The 15,950-nt window shown below is 42.9% G+C and overlaps 1 protein-coding gene across 2 annotated transcripts; it reads right to left on the reverse strand.

Annotated features, from left to right (window-relative positions):
- Nucleotides 1-3,658: 3,658 nt before the first annotated feature.
- ZNF620 (zinc finger protein 620) lies at nucleotides 3,659-15,178 on the reverse strand. 2 transcript variants are annotated; one of them, XM_008709941.2, is made up of 5 exons: nucleotides 14,976-15,178; nucleotides 14,802-14,872; nucleotides 8,676-8,802; nucleotides 8,087-8,200; nucleotides 3,660-6,197 (listed from the first exon to the last, which is right to left on the reverse strand). In XM_008709941.2, exons 2-5 carry the CDS (start codon nucleotides 14,823-14,825, stop codon nucleotides 5,206-5,208), a joined length of 1,257 nt encoding a protein of 418 aa, XP_008708163.1. In that variant the 5' UTR covers nucleotides 14,826-14,872; nucleotides 14,976-15,178; the 3' UTR covers nucleotides 3,660-5,205. The 2 variants fall into 2 exon arrangements, with proteins under 2 accessions (XP_008708147.1, XP_008708163.1); XM_008709925.2 differs by lacking the exons at nucleotides 14,802-14,872; nucleotides 14,976-15,178 and having other exon boundaries at nucleotides 3,659-6,197; nucleotides 8,676-9,261.
- Nucleotides 15,179-15,950: the final 772 nt, after the last annotated feature.

Raw genomic sequence — 15,950 nt, forward strand, 5'->3', positions numbered from 1 at the left:
GACTGTTACTAACAAACTATAGCTTAAAGTCCTTTCATGGAGACTACAATAGGTATCTCCTGCTGCATAATCACCCCCAAAACTTTGTAGCTGAAAACAATATACATTTATTATTTCTTAAGGTTTCTGTAGACCAGGAATTCAGGAGTGGTTTGGCTGGAAGATACCAGCTTGGGACCTCTCATGAAGTTCCATTCAGGTGTCACCTGGGGCTGCACTCATCTGAAAGCTTGACTGAGCCTACAGCATCTTCCTCCAAGATAACTCACTTACATGACAACTTGGTACTGGTTATTGGTGTGAAATTTCAGTCCCTTTCCACACAGGTTTCTGCACACAGTTGAGTGTCCTCACAACATGGCTACAGGATTCCACCTAAGGTAAGCAATCCAAAAGGCCAAGGCCAAGGGTGCCCAGCTGGCTCAGTTGGTGGAGCATGTGACTGCTGATCTCAAGGTCATGAGTTTGAGCCCCACGTTGGGTGTACAGTTTACTTAAAAAATTATATCTTTTTTAAAAATAGGGGCACCTGGGTGGCTCAGTCAGTTAAGTATCTGCCTTCAGCTCAGGTCATGATCTCAGGGTCCTGGGATCAAGCCCCGCATCGGGCTCCCTGCTCAGAGGGAAGTCTCCTTCTCCTCTGCCTGCTGCTCCCCCTGCTTGTGCTCTCCCTCCCTAGCTTGCTCTCTCTCAAAGAAATAAAATCTTTAAAAATAAATAAAAATTAAAAAAGACCAAGGCCAACTACAGCATTATGACCTAGCTTTGGAAGTCATGTACCATCATCACCTCAATGCACTACCAACACAGGCCAGTCATAATACAGTATTAGATGAGATACAAAAGGGCATGAATGCAAGGATTAGAATCACTGCAGACCATACAGAAGCTGCCTAACACTGAAATTTTACCTAGCACAGAAACTGCATATTTTATAAAATCTCCAGTATTTTTATTGTAAAGCTTCTGTACAATTGTTTTAAATAAATGAATTAGATTTCCAGGAACAATAGCCTGATGAGGACTTATTTCTCTAATCAAAATTTCTCTAATCCAGAAGTAGACCCATGAATCTAGAAATATGGGCACACATATATGGGTGCACATACACACACACACATATACCACAAAGTATTCACACCTGGGTGGCTCAGTTGGTTAAGCATCTGTCTTTGGCTCAGGTCATGATCCCTGGGTCCTGGGATGGAGCCTCACATCGGGCTCCCTGCTCAGCAGAGAGCCTGCTTCTCCCTCTCCCTCTGCTGCTTCCCCTGCTTGTGCTCTCTCAAATAAATATTTTTTTTTTAAGTATTAGCCAATTACCACAATCAGGTCTAACTTAAAGGGGGACAATATTGGACATGGAATTCCTCTATCTGGTATTATAATGCAGGGAGAATAAATGAGAAAGTTTTGGAAGACCCAAATGTAAATCCCCAGGTTGTGAAAATGAGAATTGGAATCATGGGCAGTCAGAAGAGAAAACTGGGAGCGTGCAGCAAGACTCCCATTCTTTCCCAGAGCAGCCTCACCAGAGGGGCAGAGTACAGGCAGTGCTGAGCTACAGGCAGCTAGACAGCAAAGGGAACCAGGAGATGGGAAACTTGAACCGCTTCTACAGCTGTCAGGGAGCCTGCTCATGTATCAGCAAAATCAAAAGTCTGGAGCTGGATTGTCCCTCACCTGGCCAATGCCACAAGGACTGGCTCTCCCTAAAAACACACTATCCCCAGCCACTAGCCAGTGCAATAAGGCAAGAAAAAAAGATCCAGAATTGGAAAGAAGTAAAATGGTTATTTATAAACATGATTCTCAATGTTAGAAAATCCTACAGAATCTAAAAAACATTATAAGTGAGTTGTGCAAGATTGCAAGATACAAGGTCAAAATACAAAAATCAATTGCATTTCCATATACCATCAATGAACATTTAGAAATTTACTAATAGCATCAAAAAATGATGCATTTAGACAAATCTGAGAAAAGGTGTGAAAGACCTATACAGTAAGAATTACAAAACACTGCTGAAATAAAGATCCAAATGAGAGACGTACCATGTTTTTGAGTTAAAGATTATACAGTTAAGAAAGATGTGAATCTCCCCAAAACTGATCTAAAGAGTCCACACGATCACAATCAAAATCCCAGGATATGTTTTGTAGAAATTTACAAACTGGTTCTAATATTCATATGAAATGTAAAGGACCTAGAATGGCCAAAACAACTTTGGCAGAACACAAAATTGGAAAAAAAGTAACACTGTGTTACTTCAACACTTAGAAAAACTACAGTAATTAAGGCAACGGCATCAAGACAGACAACAGACCAATGGAACAAATAGAATCCAGAAGAAGACCCAAACCTATATGGACAAAATTTGCAACAATGGTGCAAAGGTAATTCAGTGGAGGAGTTATTTTCAAAAATAGGATACCCACCTAAAAAGGCAGGGAGAGGAGAAAGGAAGGAACTTAGATCCATACATACCTCACACCCCACAAAATGTAACACAAAATAGACAGAACATAAAATCTAAAATTGTAAAACTTCCAGGAAGAAAAATAGAGGAAAAAAATCTTTGTAAACTTGGGTAAGGCAAAGATTTCTTAAATATGATACTAAAAGCATAATACACAAATGAACAAACTGATATATTGGACCTCATTAATATTAGTCTTCTGCTCTTCAAACGATTAAGAGAATCAGGGGCACCCGAGTGGCTCAGTTGGTTAAGCATCTGCCTTTGGCTCAGGTCATGATCTCAGGGTCCTAGAACTGAGTCCCACATCAGGATCCCTGTTCAGCAGGGAATCTGCTTATCCCTCTCCCTCTGTCCCTCTCCCCTGCCCTTGCTCTTGCTCTCTCTCTCTCAAACAAATAAAATCTTAAAAAAAAAAAAAAAGATTAAGAGAATGAAAAGACAAGCCACATGCTGGGAGAAAATGTTTAGAAATCACATATCTGAACAAGGACTCACATCTACAATATATAAAGAACAACCCCACCCAAAAAAGCCATCCCAAAGATCAATAAAAAGAAAACAACCCAATGAGAACATAGGCAAAAGATATGGACACTTAATCTAAGCCATATGGAAGGCAAATAAGCACATGAAAATATGTTCAACATCATTAGTCATTAGGGAAATGCAAAGTAAAATCAGAATGAGATAGCAGTACACTTATTATGAGAGCTAAAATTTAAAAGACAGGCAATATTGAGCATAGCCAAAGATGTCTTGGAAGTATAACTCTCATACAATGCTGGTGGGAATATAAAATGGTACAACTGTTTTGTAGAACAGTTTTGAAGATTCTTTAAAAATGTAAATATATACTGGGGCACTTGGGTGGCTCACTCAGTTAAGCATCTGACTTTGGCCCAGGTAATGATCTCAGGGTCCTGGGATCAAGCCCCACATTGAAGCGTCAGGCTCCCTGCTCCACAGGGAGTCTGCTTCTCCCTCTCCCTCACCCCCACCCCAGCTCCTGTGCTGGCACGCACTCTTTCTCCCTCTTTTAATAAAATCTTTTTTAAAACTGTAAATATATACCTACCTTATGACCCAGGCATTCCACTTCTCTTATTTACCCAAGAGAAATAAAAGCATACATCATTACAAAGATTTAAACACAAATGTTCATAGCAGCTTTATTTGTAATAACCGAAACTGGAAACAGCCTAAATGGCCATCAAGAGATGAATGGACAAATTTTGGTTATTTCCATAATGGAATACTACTCAGCCAAAAAAACACAAAGAAACAAAAAACCACTGATCGTGAATATGCAAGATAGGTAAATTTCAAAATAATTTATGCTGAAAGACACCAGACCAAAAAGAAAAGTACATATGATGGGATATTTATATAAAATCCCAGAAAAGGAAAACTCATCCAAAGTGACAGCAGATCAGCAGTTGCTATGCAAAGCTGTAAGACAGGGATTACCAAGGGGCATAAGCAATGTTTGGGGGGTGTGGCTCTGTTTATGATCTTGACTGTGGTGACTGTTTCACTGGTGTATACATAAGTCGACACTCAGCAATGGTATTATAATAAATAACACTTTTATTAGGTTCTAGTCCTTGTTCTAAGCATTCCTACGTGTATTGATGCAGTTAATCCTCAACACAAATCTATGAGGTAGACCGTCATCCAGATTTTACAGATAAGGAAATTAGTAGGGTCTGTAACTTAACCAAGATAACACGGCTGGGCTCATACCGAAGTCTGCCTGGCTCTGTATTATTATCCACTACTCTGCTTCCTGCAATGGGCAAAGTAAAGCAGCTTGCAAAAGAGGGATGCTAAAACAGAACACATTGCTATCTGCCCTTGTCTCCACTGTAACAGAAAATAACGAACACTTCTTCCATAAGATAGAACTAAATGAAGTTGCAAGGAAATGCTTCCTGCTGTGAGGTCACTTGGAAGAGCAATGAGATGGATGAATTTATGATAAATAGGGCCTTGCATTTGACTCAAAGGGCATATACACCCCAACTTTTGCAAAGGCACAGACTACAACTGAGCAATGATAAGTAAGAGTAAGTAGTGTGGGTGGGCACTGCACCTGAGGTAGGTCTCTGAAAACTTGCAGCCTACTAGGAATGTTGTCCAAAATACAGATGGCTCCACATGGACAAGAGCCCTCTGTTTCTGAGTTTAGGAAACTCCTAATATAGATTGTGATAGTGTGTCCACGTATCTTTTTCTTTCCTGGTTGACCCCTTGTGTAGTATTGCACACCTGAGAATGGATGCATGGGAGATAAAGGTTCAAAATCTAAAAGTGTATACTAAACTCACACTTGAGGGTACTGAATTCTGGGTGGAACTTATTTTCCCTTAGGATTTTGAAGGAATACACCATTGTCCTCTATCTTTTAAGACTGCTGTTATGAAATCCAAAGCATTCTTATTCCTGATCTTTTGTTTTCTCTAGATCATTTTTATGCTCTCCTCTTAAAGCCTGGAGTTTTGAGAATTCAGTAGTGTTCTCTGATGCAGGTCCTCCCACACATCCCTCATCCATCTTGCAGGGCACTCAGGGACACCACAAACTCCAGAGTACCAGCTAGTTACATTTCCTTGTACATTTGCGTTTGGGGGTTTGTTCTTCTTTTCTAACTGTAAAGAGTGCACTGGCAAAGAACACGAGTGGGGAGAAACAAGGATGCACGGCATGCCCAGCTGCAGACAAACCTACTCCTGCACAGGTATCTTCTGTGTGTGTAGTTTCCGATGCAGAGTGAATCGCCCACACCAGCTGAAGGTTTTCCCACACACCTCACACTCATAGGGTTTCTCACCGGTGTGAACTCGCTCATGCTGGACCAGGGTGATTTTCTGACTGAAGGCCTTCCCACACTCCTTACATTCAAAAGGTTTCTCCCCAGTGTGAATGCGCTGATGCTGAGTCAAGGCCGTGGGGGAGCTTAACCGTTTCCCACACTCCTTACATTCGTAGTGTTTCTCCCCAGTGTGCACTCGCTGATGGACGATAAAGCTTGAGCTACAACTGAAAGTTTTCCAACATTCATTACATTCATAGAGTTTCTCCCCAGTGTGGAACCTCTGGTGCTGGAGGAAAACAGAACTGCTAATGAAGGCCTTGCCGCACTCCTTACATTCATAGGGCTTCTCTCCAGTGTGGATTCTCTGATGCTGAATCAAGGCCGTGTCGGAACTTAAACCTTTCCCACATTCTTTACATTTAAATGGTTTCTTTCCAGTGTGAATTACCTGATGTCGAATAAGTAATGAGTTGTATCTGAAGGCTTTTCCACATTCTTTGCATTTGAAAGACCTTTCACCAGTGTGACATCCCTGAAAATCCGCCATTCGACTAAAATATCTGCCACATTTTCTACATTCATAGGATATCTGATCACTAGGAACTGTCTGATCCGTACTGAGTTGTGTGCTGACACTAGTATTTTCCCCAGATTTCTCACATTGCTGCCCACTCCCGACAGCGCAGTCCTCGCGATGGCTGGCTGGCCCATCTGTGAAATCTCTCCTCTTTGACTTGGTGTTAGCTATCCAGTGCCCATGCTGCTGCTCGAGGCTGCTCCCGAAGTCCAGGCACTGGGGAACATTCCCCAGCCCTCCTAATGTCCGTCTGTGGGACTCTGTTTCTTGAGAAATGTGTTCCTTTTGAGCTGATTCTTCCTTCTCAGCTCTGGTCTCACCCCCTGATATCACAGAAAAAAAACAAAAAAACACACAAGTGTCAGCCTCTGATAGTGCTGAAGGGGAAAAAGGATCAAGCAGTTCTAATCTGCCCTATGTGGCTATTTTCCTATAGGGACACAAAATGGCTGCCAAAGACCACCACACAGCAGAGCCCCACAAGTGAAATGAAGACACTATGGGTGGGAGGCAAGCAAGGCCGGGAGGCATTCGCATAAAGAGTGTAAAGACTGAAAAGCAGCGAAGACTTTTACCTGCTAGGGCGGGAAGACCAACTGCTTTCTCCCAAGTGAATGGGTAGGATAAGAAGGTATGGAAAAGTGATGACTAGAGACCCCAAGGTCAGAGGAAGGCCACCCACCAGACTGAAGAAGGGGCAGGTCAAGCAGCTCAAACTACAAAGGGTCCCACAACTGATTCCTTAAAAGCTGCTTATTTTTTACAATATTATCCATGTCATAATCTTTGAAAAGGGAAGGGTCTCTGTCATCAAGCTGACGCTAGTAAAGCAGCAGCCTCCTACGCTGTGTCTAAGGGGACAATGGGGGGCTAACGCCACCGCAGCTAAGGAAAGGGGAAGACATGGAGGCTTCTAAAATAGAAGAGCACTCACTGCACGTGTGAAGAACCCTTCCAAGAACGGACATAAGCCTCAGGGAGGACCTGGTAATGACTCTAGTGCTTTTCCTAAAGTGCCGCACAAGCTGCGTATATAATTTAATATGACAGGAGGAATGTGAAATAGAGAAAACCTAAGGCCATTTTCCCTCTCCTATTAAGGCCTTTTGCAGGCTAATATCATCTTCAGCACTGGGCCAGGGCAACCTCATGTGTGTACAAGCAAACTGTTTAAAAATGCTTTTTACCCAGCTAGCTGGATCATATCCAGAAAGGCAGAACTTTAGCATAAGGCTGGGGTGTGGGGGTGGGGGGGGGAGTTACGCATTATTTATAGACATTCTCTGCAAAGAGTCTGAAAAGCACATGAAATTTTACAGGTAGAGCAGGGGTGAAACAGAGTAACAAAGGCAAAAAAAATACACTATGTTGTTATTTTTAATTCTCATATCAATACCTTTCAAAATGAGGAAGCCATTCACCATTCTTTTATAATAAGTTTTGTTTCCAAAGTTCAGCTGTTAAAATCAGTTTTTTTAAGCATCTGTAGGGCAAAGATGACAGGCTTCAGGTGGCTGTTGAGGCAAGGGAATCATGGGGTGTGTTGTGCTGGCGTCTGCCTCTGTGTGAAAATGTCCATTACAAAAATGAATTTTTTTTTATTTTTAAATAATTTTTTAAATTATAAAAATTTTATTTTATTTTTATTTTTATTTAAGTCAGTGTTTGGGAACTCATAATTCAGTTTCCCAGAGAGGGGAGCCTGGCTGGCTCAGTCGGTAGAGCATGCAACTCTTGCTCTCAGGATTGTGAGTTCAAGCCCTACACTGGGCATAGAGTTTACTTTAAAAAAATTCCCATAGAAATAACATACTCTGTGAATATGCGGATGGCCAGATAGGCCCCAGAAGCCTATTTTCCTTCTAAGGTGGTTGACATCCTCATCTCTGCAAAAACAAACTGGTGGGAAAATAAACTTTCCACAAGACGGGGCTCAAAAGAGCTGCTGGCTCAGTCAGATGGTGTCCCTTAGCAGGTGGTGAGGTGGAGAGGCAAAGATGAACATGCAGAGAAATCTTACAGCCATCCCTTTCCTGGAAGAGACTGGTCCTTCCTCATTTGAGGAAGTCTCACCATAAAGCAGAATCACGTGTAATGATTCCAGAGGAAAGAAAACAGTCTTATAAGAGAAGAAACACTTCACACACATTGAAACGTGAAAATAGGAAAGCAGGCTAAGCAAAAAAGGCAGCTGGTAGGTTCTCATGCTCACCTGGACAGACGCCTCTGAGGGCTTCCCTGCCCGCAGGTTCCCAGAGTTCCAGGCCCCATGGCAGTTCCCCTCGCTCTAGCTGGGAGACCAGAACAGGTCTGGTGAATAGAAAAGCTGCCCAGGAGAAAGAAACAGGAACAAAAAGTAAAGGGAATCGGGAAGCAAGGTCCCCTCTTCGCTGTCTGTACCTTTCTTGAGCCAGGGAGGAAAATGAAGAAAAGTCAGCCTGTGCTATCTTAGAGGACAGAAAATTCCCACAAACTGGGGCAGAGTCCTGGAATAACCCCCCACTCACATGAGGGAGTCCCAGATCTTCTTCAGAGAACTTGTATGACAGAGGCAAAGGGCTCTGCTGACCTCCCAAGAGCTCTTCCTTTCCCTCCAAGCATGGGGCAGAGTCCCTCCCAGGACAATGGATTGCAAAACCTGGGAACCCGAAACTCTCCCCACCCAGTAGCCTCTGGGGAGCTCAGCCTTTGGAACAACTGCCCATGAGGGTGATCAGAGAGGCCACAATGTCTAAGAAAGAAAAAAGCCAGGATGCAAAAAGGGCAGAGGCAGACAACAGCAGGGAGAAGAGTGTCCTTACCCAGGGAAGCCACATTTGCATAATTCTCCAGCATCACCTCTCGGTACAGGGCCCTCTGTGAAGGGTCCAAGATAACCCATTCATTCTGGGTGAAGTACACGGCCACGTCCTCAAAGGTCACTGGCTCCTGAAACAACAGGTTCCTGCTCAAGCCCTGTGTGGAGGCAGAGGAGCTAAGTATTGGGGTAGAGACCTGCGTGTGGTGGTATTGCCAAGGACAGTTCTCCAGTGCCCCTACTCCCCACGGGGGCCAGCCCTCAGCTAGCATCACTCTCATCAACAGGAGAATCCAAGACCCACTGCACCCCTTTGTGGTCATCCCCACAGAGAGTCCCTCCTTCCCCTGTTGACTCTGCTGGGCCCTGCTCTACATGCCTGTTGGTCCCTCTGGCTCCTTTCCCTGGGTTTTGTGTACGTCCACAGGGAACATCTGTATAAACACAGCCCACCTCACTTTTGTACTGATCTCTACTCCCTCCCTGATACCACTAAAGTGACAGTAACATAATGGCCCAAGAGAAGAGTCAGAGCAGACTAGGGGTGTTAACAGAACTTTAGAAGACAGAAAGGATGAATGTAACTGCATTAGAAGAGCAGAGAAAGAGGACTGTTAACTGCTGGCAGAGGGGGAAGCAAATAAAAAGGATCATCATACAAAACCAAGGATGAGCTCAGGATTTTTAAAGTGTGCTCTGCTTTTTAAACTTGGTAAAATATTCTATCTATTTAAAGCACCAGGGAGGAGAGAGGACCCACAAGTACTTAGAGCAGTAAATGAAAAATACCTACACAAAGACGTATCATTGAGAAGTCTCAGAAAAATGAGAACATTAAAAAAAAAAATCCTAAAGGCTTTCAGAGCAGAAAAAACAACACACACACACACACAAAGACTGGGAAGTCAAGATGGCAAGAGACCACATTGCGAAAGTAAATGGGGAATTGTTTTTAAAAATGCTGAGTGAAGTGGCGCCTGGGTGGCTCAGTTGGTTAAGCCTCAGACTCTTGATTTCAGCTCAGATCATGATTTCAGGGTCATGCTATCGGCCCTGCATCAGACTCCACGCTCAGCGCGGAGTCTGCTTGGGATACTGTCTCCCTCAAATAAATTAATTAAAAAAATAAAAAATAAAAACGCTAAGTGAAAACTTCTGGTTCTCATTCAGATGGAGTGAAAGGAATCAGGTTTATCCTGCCTGGACCAAAACAAGACAAATTATACAAAACAGTTACCAGATACTGGGTGACAACAATAAAGGGAAATAATCCCCAAGGGATGGGAAATAAAGAGGTGAGCATATGACTAGCCAAACCTACTACCTTGAAAGAGCTTCCAAGCTGCAACACAGGGAGGGGGAAATGAGGCAGAGCCCGGCAGATTCCCTGGTAGATTCTGAGGAGACCAAGACAGCAGAGTTTACAGGACAGAATACCATAGAGAAGAGAGCTGCACAGAGAAACAAACCCAATCATCTGCAGAGGGTTCCTTAGAGTATTCAACAGATGACCAGGGCACAGGTGTGTGGAACCACCCAAAGCCAGAGATAGGATCATCTGAAAGGACTGAAGGGTACAATGCCTGGCATTCACACAGGGCCAGAAATAGTGCCTATTTCCACTAGCCACACTGGAAAATTTCAGAATTCAAAGGCCATTGGACAGAGCTCTCAGGAAACTCCTGCCACAGTAGTGGAGAATAATTATTCCTAGTCTGAGCACCACTCCAGATTCTACTAGCAAATCATAAATATCAGGACCAGAAAGGATCAAATTGTTTCCAAGTAACTGAACCTTATTCCAGAAAAGATTCAAGAATTTTGGGGGAGGGGCTGGCTCAGTCAGAAGAGTGTGCAACTCTTGATCTTGAGGTTATAAGTTCGAGCCCCACATTGGGTATAGAAATTACTTAAAAATAAAATCTTAGGGGCACCTGGGTGGCTCAGTCATTAAGCGTCTGCCTTCGAGCCCTGCATCGGGCTCCCTGCTCCACTGGGAGCCTGCTTCTTCCTCTCCCACTCCCCCTTCTTGTGTTCCCTCTCTCACTAGCCGTCTCTGTGCCAAATAAATAAATAATAAAATAAAATCTTAAAACATTTTTTTAAAGAATACTTTGGGGACTATAAAAAATCTAGAATCAGGGGCGCCTGGGTAGTGCAGTCGTTAAGCGTCTGCCTTCGGCTCAGGGCATGATCCTGGCGTTCTGGGATCAAGTCCCACATCGGGCTCCTCGACTGGGAGCCTACTTCTTCCTCTCCCTCTCCCCTGCTGTGTTCCCTCTCTCGCTGGCTGTCTCTCTGTCACATAAATAAATAAAATCTTCAAAAAAAAAATCTAGAATCAAACAAGGTAAAATTTATAGTATTTGGCATTGAATCATAGATTACTAGGCATTCAAAGAGGCCTACACGTGACCTATAATAAGACAAATCAAAACCAACTCAGAACTGACAGATGTTAGCATCAGCAGAGATAGACATTAAGCAGTTATTATAAATGTATTCCAAATGCTCAAAAGTTAAAGAGAGACAAGGAAGATTTTATATATTTTAAAGATTTATTTATTTATTTGAGAGGGAGAGAAAGTACACACGTGTGTGAGCTGGGGGGGAGGAGCAAAGGGAGAGAATCTCTAGCCGACTCCCCCTTTAGCATGGAGCCCTACACTTGGCTGGATCTTAATGCAGCTGGATCCCACAATCCTGAGATCACAACCTGAGCAGAAATCAAGAGTCTGACGCTTAACCACCCGAGCCACCCTGGCACCCCAAAGATACACTTTTTTAAAGACCCAAATCAAACTACTAGATATGAAAACTGCTATGTCTGAGATGAAAAATACAATTCATGGGATTGACAGCAAATTCGACACTGCAGAAAAATAAAAAACAACTTGTGAACTTGAAGGCACAGCAATAAAAACTAACCAAAAGGAAACAGAGGAAAATACTGAATGCAAAAAGAACAGAGCCATCAGGAAGCTGTGAGAGAACCTCGAAAAGCCTAATGGACAGGTAATTGAAGGTAGACTGTGATAAACTAAAAATGCAAACTACAAACCCCAGAACAATCTCCAAAACAGTAACACAAAGAATTATAGTTTATATATAGGCAAAAAAGAGGGAAACATGGAATAAAACATACCATTAGTCCTAAAGAAGGTGGAAAATCAGGAGAAAAGAGAACAAAGAACAGACAGGACAATTAGAAAACAATTAGGAAGATGACAGTCTTAAATCGAACCATATCAATAATTATGCCAAATATACATAATCTAAACATCCCAACAGGTAAACATTATCAGATTAGATTTTCTAAAAAGCAAGGGCCTACTATATGCTGCCTTTAGAAATGCTTTTTACATGTAAAGACAAGAATAAGTTAAAAGCAAAAAGATGTAAAAAATATACTAGTCAAAAAAAGCTGCAGTGACTATATTAATTCAAGGCAATGTAGATTTCAGAGCAAAGAATATTTTTTATATACGTTTTTAAAGATGATTTACTTCAGAGAGAGAATAGGGGGAGAGGAGGAGAGAGAATCCTCAAGTAGACTTTCCTCTGAGCTCAACACAGGGCTCGATCCCAGGACCCCAAGATCATGACCTGAGCCAAAGTCAGAGTTTTAACCCACTAAGCCACCCAGGCACCCCCAGAGCAAAGAATATTAAGAGATAAAGAAAGTCATTTATAACCATAAAGGGATTAGGTCATCATGAAGATATAACAATTCTACGTGTTTATGCAGTTAGTAACAGAGCTTTAAAATACATGAAGCAAAAACTGATAAAACTGCAAGAGAAATAGACAAATCCATAATTATGGCTGGATATTTCAGTAACCCTTCTCAACAAGGATATAGCACACATGAATAATACCATTTCCCAACTTGACTTAATGGACATTAACAGAACACTCCACCCAAAAACAGCAGAATACACATTCTTCTCAGGTGTTCAAGGAACATTTCGTAAAGTAGACCACATTCTGGACCATAAAAGAAGAAGCCATACAAAGAAAGTTCACTAACCACAACAGAATTAAATTAGAAGTAAGAGAGAGAGACATGTAAAATTTCCAAATATTTATAAACCAAATAACACACTTCTAAATAACACACAGATCAAAGAATAAAACAGAAAAGAATGCAGGAAGTGTTTTGAACTGAAGGAAAATGAAAACACAATGTACCAAAATGAGGGATGCTGCTAAAGCAGTACTCAGGAAGACATTTATAGTATTAAATGTCTGTGTTACAAAATCTAAAAAGGAAAAAAGGTCTTGAATCAGTGACCTCAGACTCACCTTTAGAATCTAGAAAAAGAACAGGAAATTTAACACAAACTAAGTCGAAACAAACAAAATAAAGACCCAAGTGGAAATCAGTGACATAAAACAGACAAAAAACAATAGAGGAAATCAGCAAAAGCAAAAACTGAAGATAATGCAACTTATAAATCTCTGGTCAGATCAGAAAAAAAAGAATAAAATTAGCAATATTAGTTCTAAAAAAGGTAACATCACATCACTGAAGACAATAAAAGGATAATAAGGGAACATTATGAACAACTTTATGCCATTAATGTCTACAACTTAGATAAAACAGACAAATTTCTTGAAAGAGACAAATTACCAACACTCATTCAAGGAAAAACAGAATAGCCCTATACCTACCAAAGGAACTGAAACTGTATTCTAAAACTTATCAGAAAGAAAACTCCACACCTAAGTGGTTTCACTGGTGAGTTCTACCAAACATTTAAGGACAAAATGTAATCAGTTCTACACAAATTCTTCCAAAATATTGAGGAGGACAGAATACTTCCCAACTCATTCAATGCGGCAAACACATGACAAGAAAAGAAAACTGCAGATTGATACTCCTTACAAACAGAGATGCAAAAATTCTAAACGAATTTTTAACAAAAAAGAATCCAAAATATAGTAAAAGAATAAGATATCATGACTAAGTGGTTTTTATCCAAGGAGTGCAAGGCTGGTTGAACATTTGAAAAATTAATGTTAATTCACATTAAGAAACTAAAACAGAAAAATCATTTAATCCTCTAAACCAACATAGAAAAAGCATTAAATGCAGGTTCTAGCCAGTGCCATTAGGCAAGAAAAGGAAATAAAAGGTATCCAGGCAGGAAATAAAGAAGTAAAATTTCATTTGTAGATGGCACGTCTACGTAACAAATCCACTGGAATCCACCAAAAAAAACAAAAAACTAGAATTACTTTATCTAAGGAAAGACTTTTCCAATCTTGTGGACAGAGGTGAATAGGGTCTTAGCTATATGCGATGATGCAGATTTCTACTCTTCAGCCTCGACTGCAAATACACCCCAATCAATACCCCACACTTGGCTTCCCATCTGATTATGTCTTAGTTTGGTAATTCTCATCTCTCCATCCCTCTCAACTCCTCCTCCCCTGCGCAAAAACACCTGATAGTGACAGCCGCACAATGAAAGCCACAAGCCTGTGAAACAAGAACCTCGGGAACACGTTCCATGTGCACCTGTGAAACTCCCCGCTGCCTGCTGACTGTTAACGCTTTTCTTGTACAACTCCCTACTGGATATTACCACTTCGCTTGCAGAGCAAAGCACCATCTAAGGAGCAAGCCCCGACCGGTCTAAACCAGTCTCCCCCAAGACCCACCCGAGTGGTAAACTTTCACGACTTTTTCCCTCATTATAATACTAAATCATGCGCAGGGGTGGAGATTTAACAAGTTCATTACTCAAGCGATGCATGAAGAAACATGACCTTTAAGTGTGTAGATGCTAATAAATCCCCGCCTCTACCTGCTTAGATAGCACCCTCTTCCCACCCAGGAATCTTTTAAAAATTCTCCTTGACCTCTCTTCGGAGAGTCAGCCTGGGGATTCTTTCCTTTGTGCTGCTCCCCTGCGCTCGAGCTTGAGCCCCAATAAAGCCTTTCTTGTGACTTTAAATTTTGGGTCCAGTCTCGTTTCTACCGATGCTGAGTCCAAGGGCCCGAGTCCCGTAGCACCTGGACAACTCAGGCTCTGGATGCAGACTGACATCTGCTCTCTCTTGACAGCTAAGGGTGGGAGGGCCGGTAAGAGGGGCAACGGAGGCAGAGAGGATGCTCGCTCACCTGGCGCCACGTGATCTGGAGCATTGCTGGGGTCCCCACTTCACACAGCGCCGTCGGGGTTCGAGGTGAGACTGAACAGAAAATAAAGAGGCTCGAGTAGGGCTGCTACTGTCGGGCACCTCGCAAATGCCGTCTGTCCGCCCGACGCCCTCTCTGTCCTGGTAAGCCCCTCACCCCAGAGGCACAGGGATTGGGGAACCGGGTACTGGAGAACGCTGTGGGGATGTGACCCCGTTAGCCGGACCCGGAGCCCAGGCGACCGCTAAAGCCGCGTTCCGCAGACGCAGGGAACGCGTGGGAGGACGGCGAACCTACGATCCCGGGAAAGCTTAGGACTAGCTCCGCCGGAAGCACGTAGGGCCGTTTCCCCTCCTCTCTAGGAACCTGAAAACGTGCCCGTCTCCGTGGTTCCCTAGCCCATCTGCTACCGCCACTCTCCTTATTCCCCGAGACTGAGAAAGGGAGTTGCGGGCTCTAGGCTCAGGTCCTGCAGCGCCCTCTCTCGGTAGCTCCTCCGGCGGATGTCGTCTGGCCCTCTCAGGCCATAGAAAGGTTGCAATCCCGAGAATCGCCGCCCCGGGTTCCCTGGCGTTTGCCACTCCTGGCTGCTCTTCCAGGTCCTGAAGGGACTGCCAAAGCTGCCTAGGTTCTGTGGCTGCGCTGCAGGGGTGGGTGGGGAAGTGTGGGGCGCATCACTTCAACAGCCAACTGCATATTGGTGGAGAGCATGGACTACATAGGTCCAGAAACCCGGCTGTACCACTTCTTAGCTGTGTGAGCAGCAGCAAGTTTCTTTGCCTGTTTCCTTGCCTGTTAAATGGGTATAATAGTGATACCACCCTCAAAGGGCTGTTAAGGTTTAATAATTAAATAAGTTAATGGATTAGCAAAGTATTTACAGTGGTGCCTAGCACACAGTGAGTGCTAGCAGGTTGTTTTGTGTTCTAATTGTGTTTTTTGCTTGTGAAGATACAAGCGCTGCTGGGACTTCCAAGATGTGGCACAGTTTAGGGAAAGAGCTATTAACATTCAGCCTTAGACCTTTTCCCACCCTATACCTGGATATGTGTTCCAGGCCCAGCCTGGAAACAGATTTTAGCTAAGGGCCCAGCAGCCTTCCCTGTGAATACTGGGTCCTTCCTATTAAGT

The sequence above is a fragment of the Ursus maritimus genome, unplaced genomic scaffold, assembly GCF_017311325.1.
Source record: "Ursus maritimus isolate PB19 unplaced genomic scaffold, ASM1731132v1 scaffold_20, whole genome shotgun sequence".
In the NCBI taxonomy this organism is placed as follows: Eukaryota; Metazoa; Chordata; class Mammalia; order Carnivora; family Ursidae; genus Ursus; species Ursus maritimus.

Coding starts and splice junctions, on each gene's coding strand:
- ZNF620 (XM_008709925.2), bottom strand. CDS start 8,994: ATGACCACAAAGGGGTGCAGTGGGTCTTGGATTCTCCTGTTGATGAGA. Junction 8,201..8,675: donor TGCAAATGTGGCTTCCCTGG/GTAAGGACACTC, acceptor TCTCCTGGGCAG/CTTTTCTATTCACCAGACCT. Junction 6,198..8,086: donor CCTCAGAGGCGTCTGTCCAG/GTGAGCATGAGA, acceptor CTGTGATATCAG/GGGGTGAGACCAGAGCTGAG.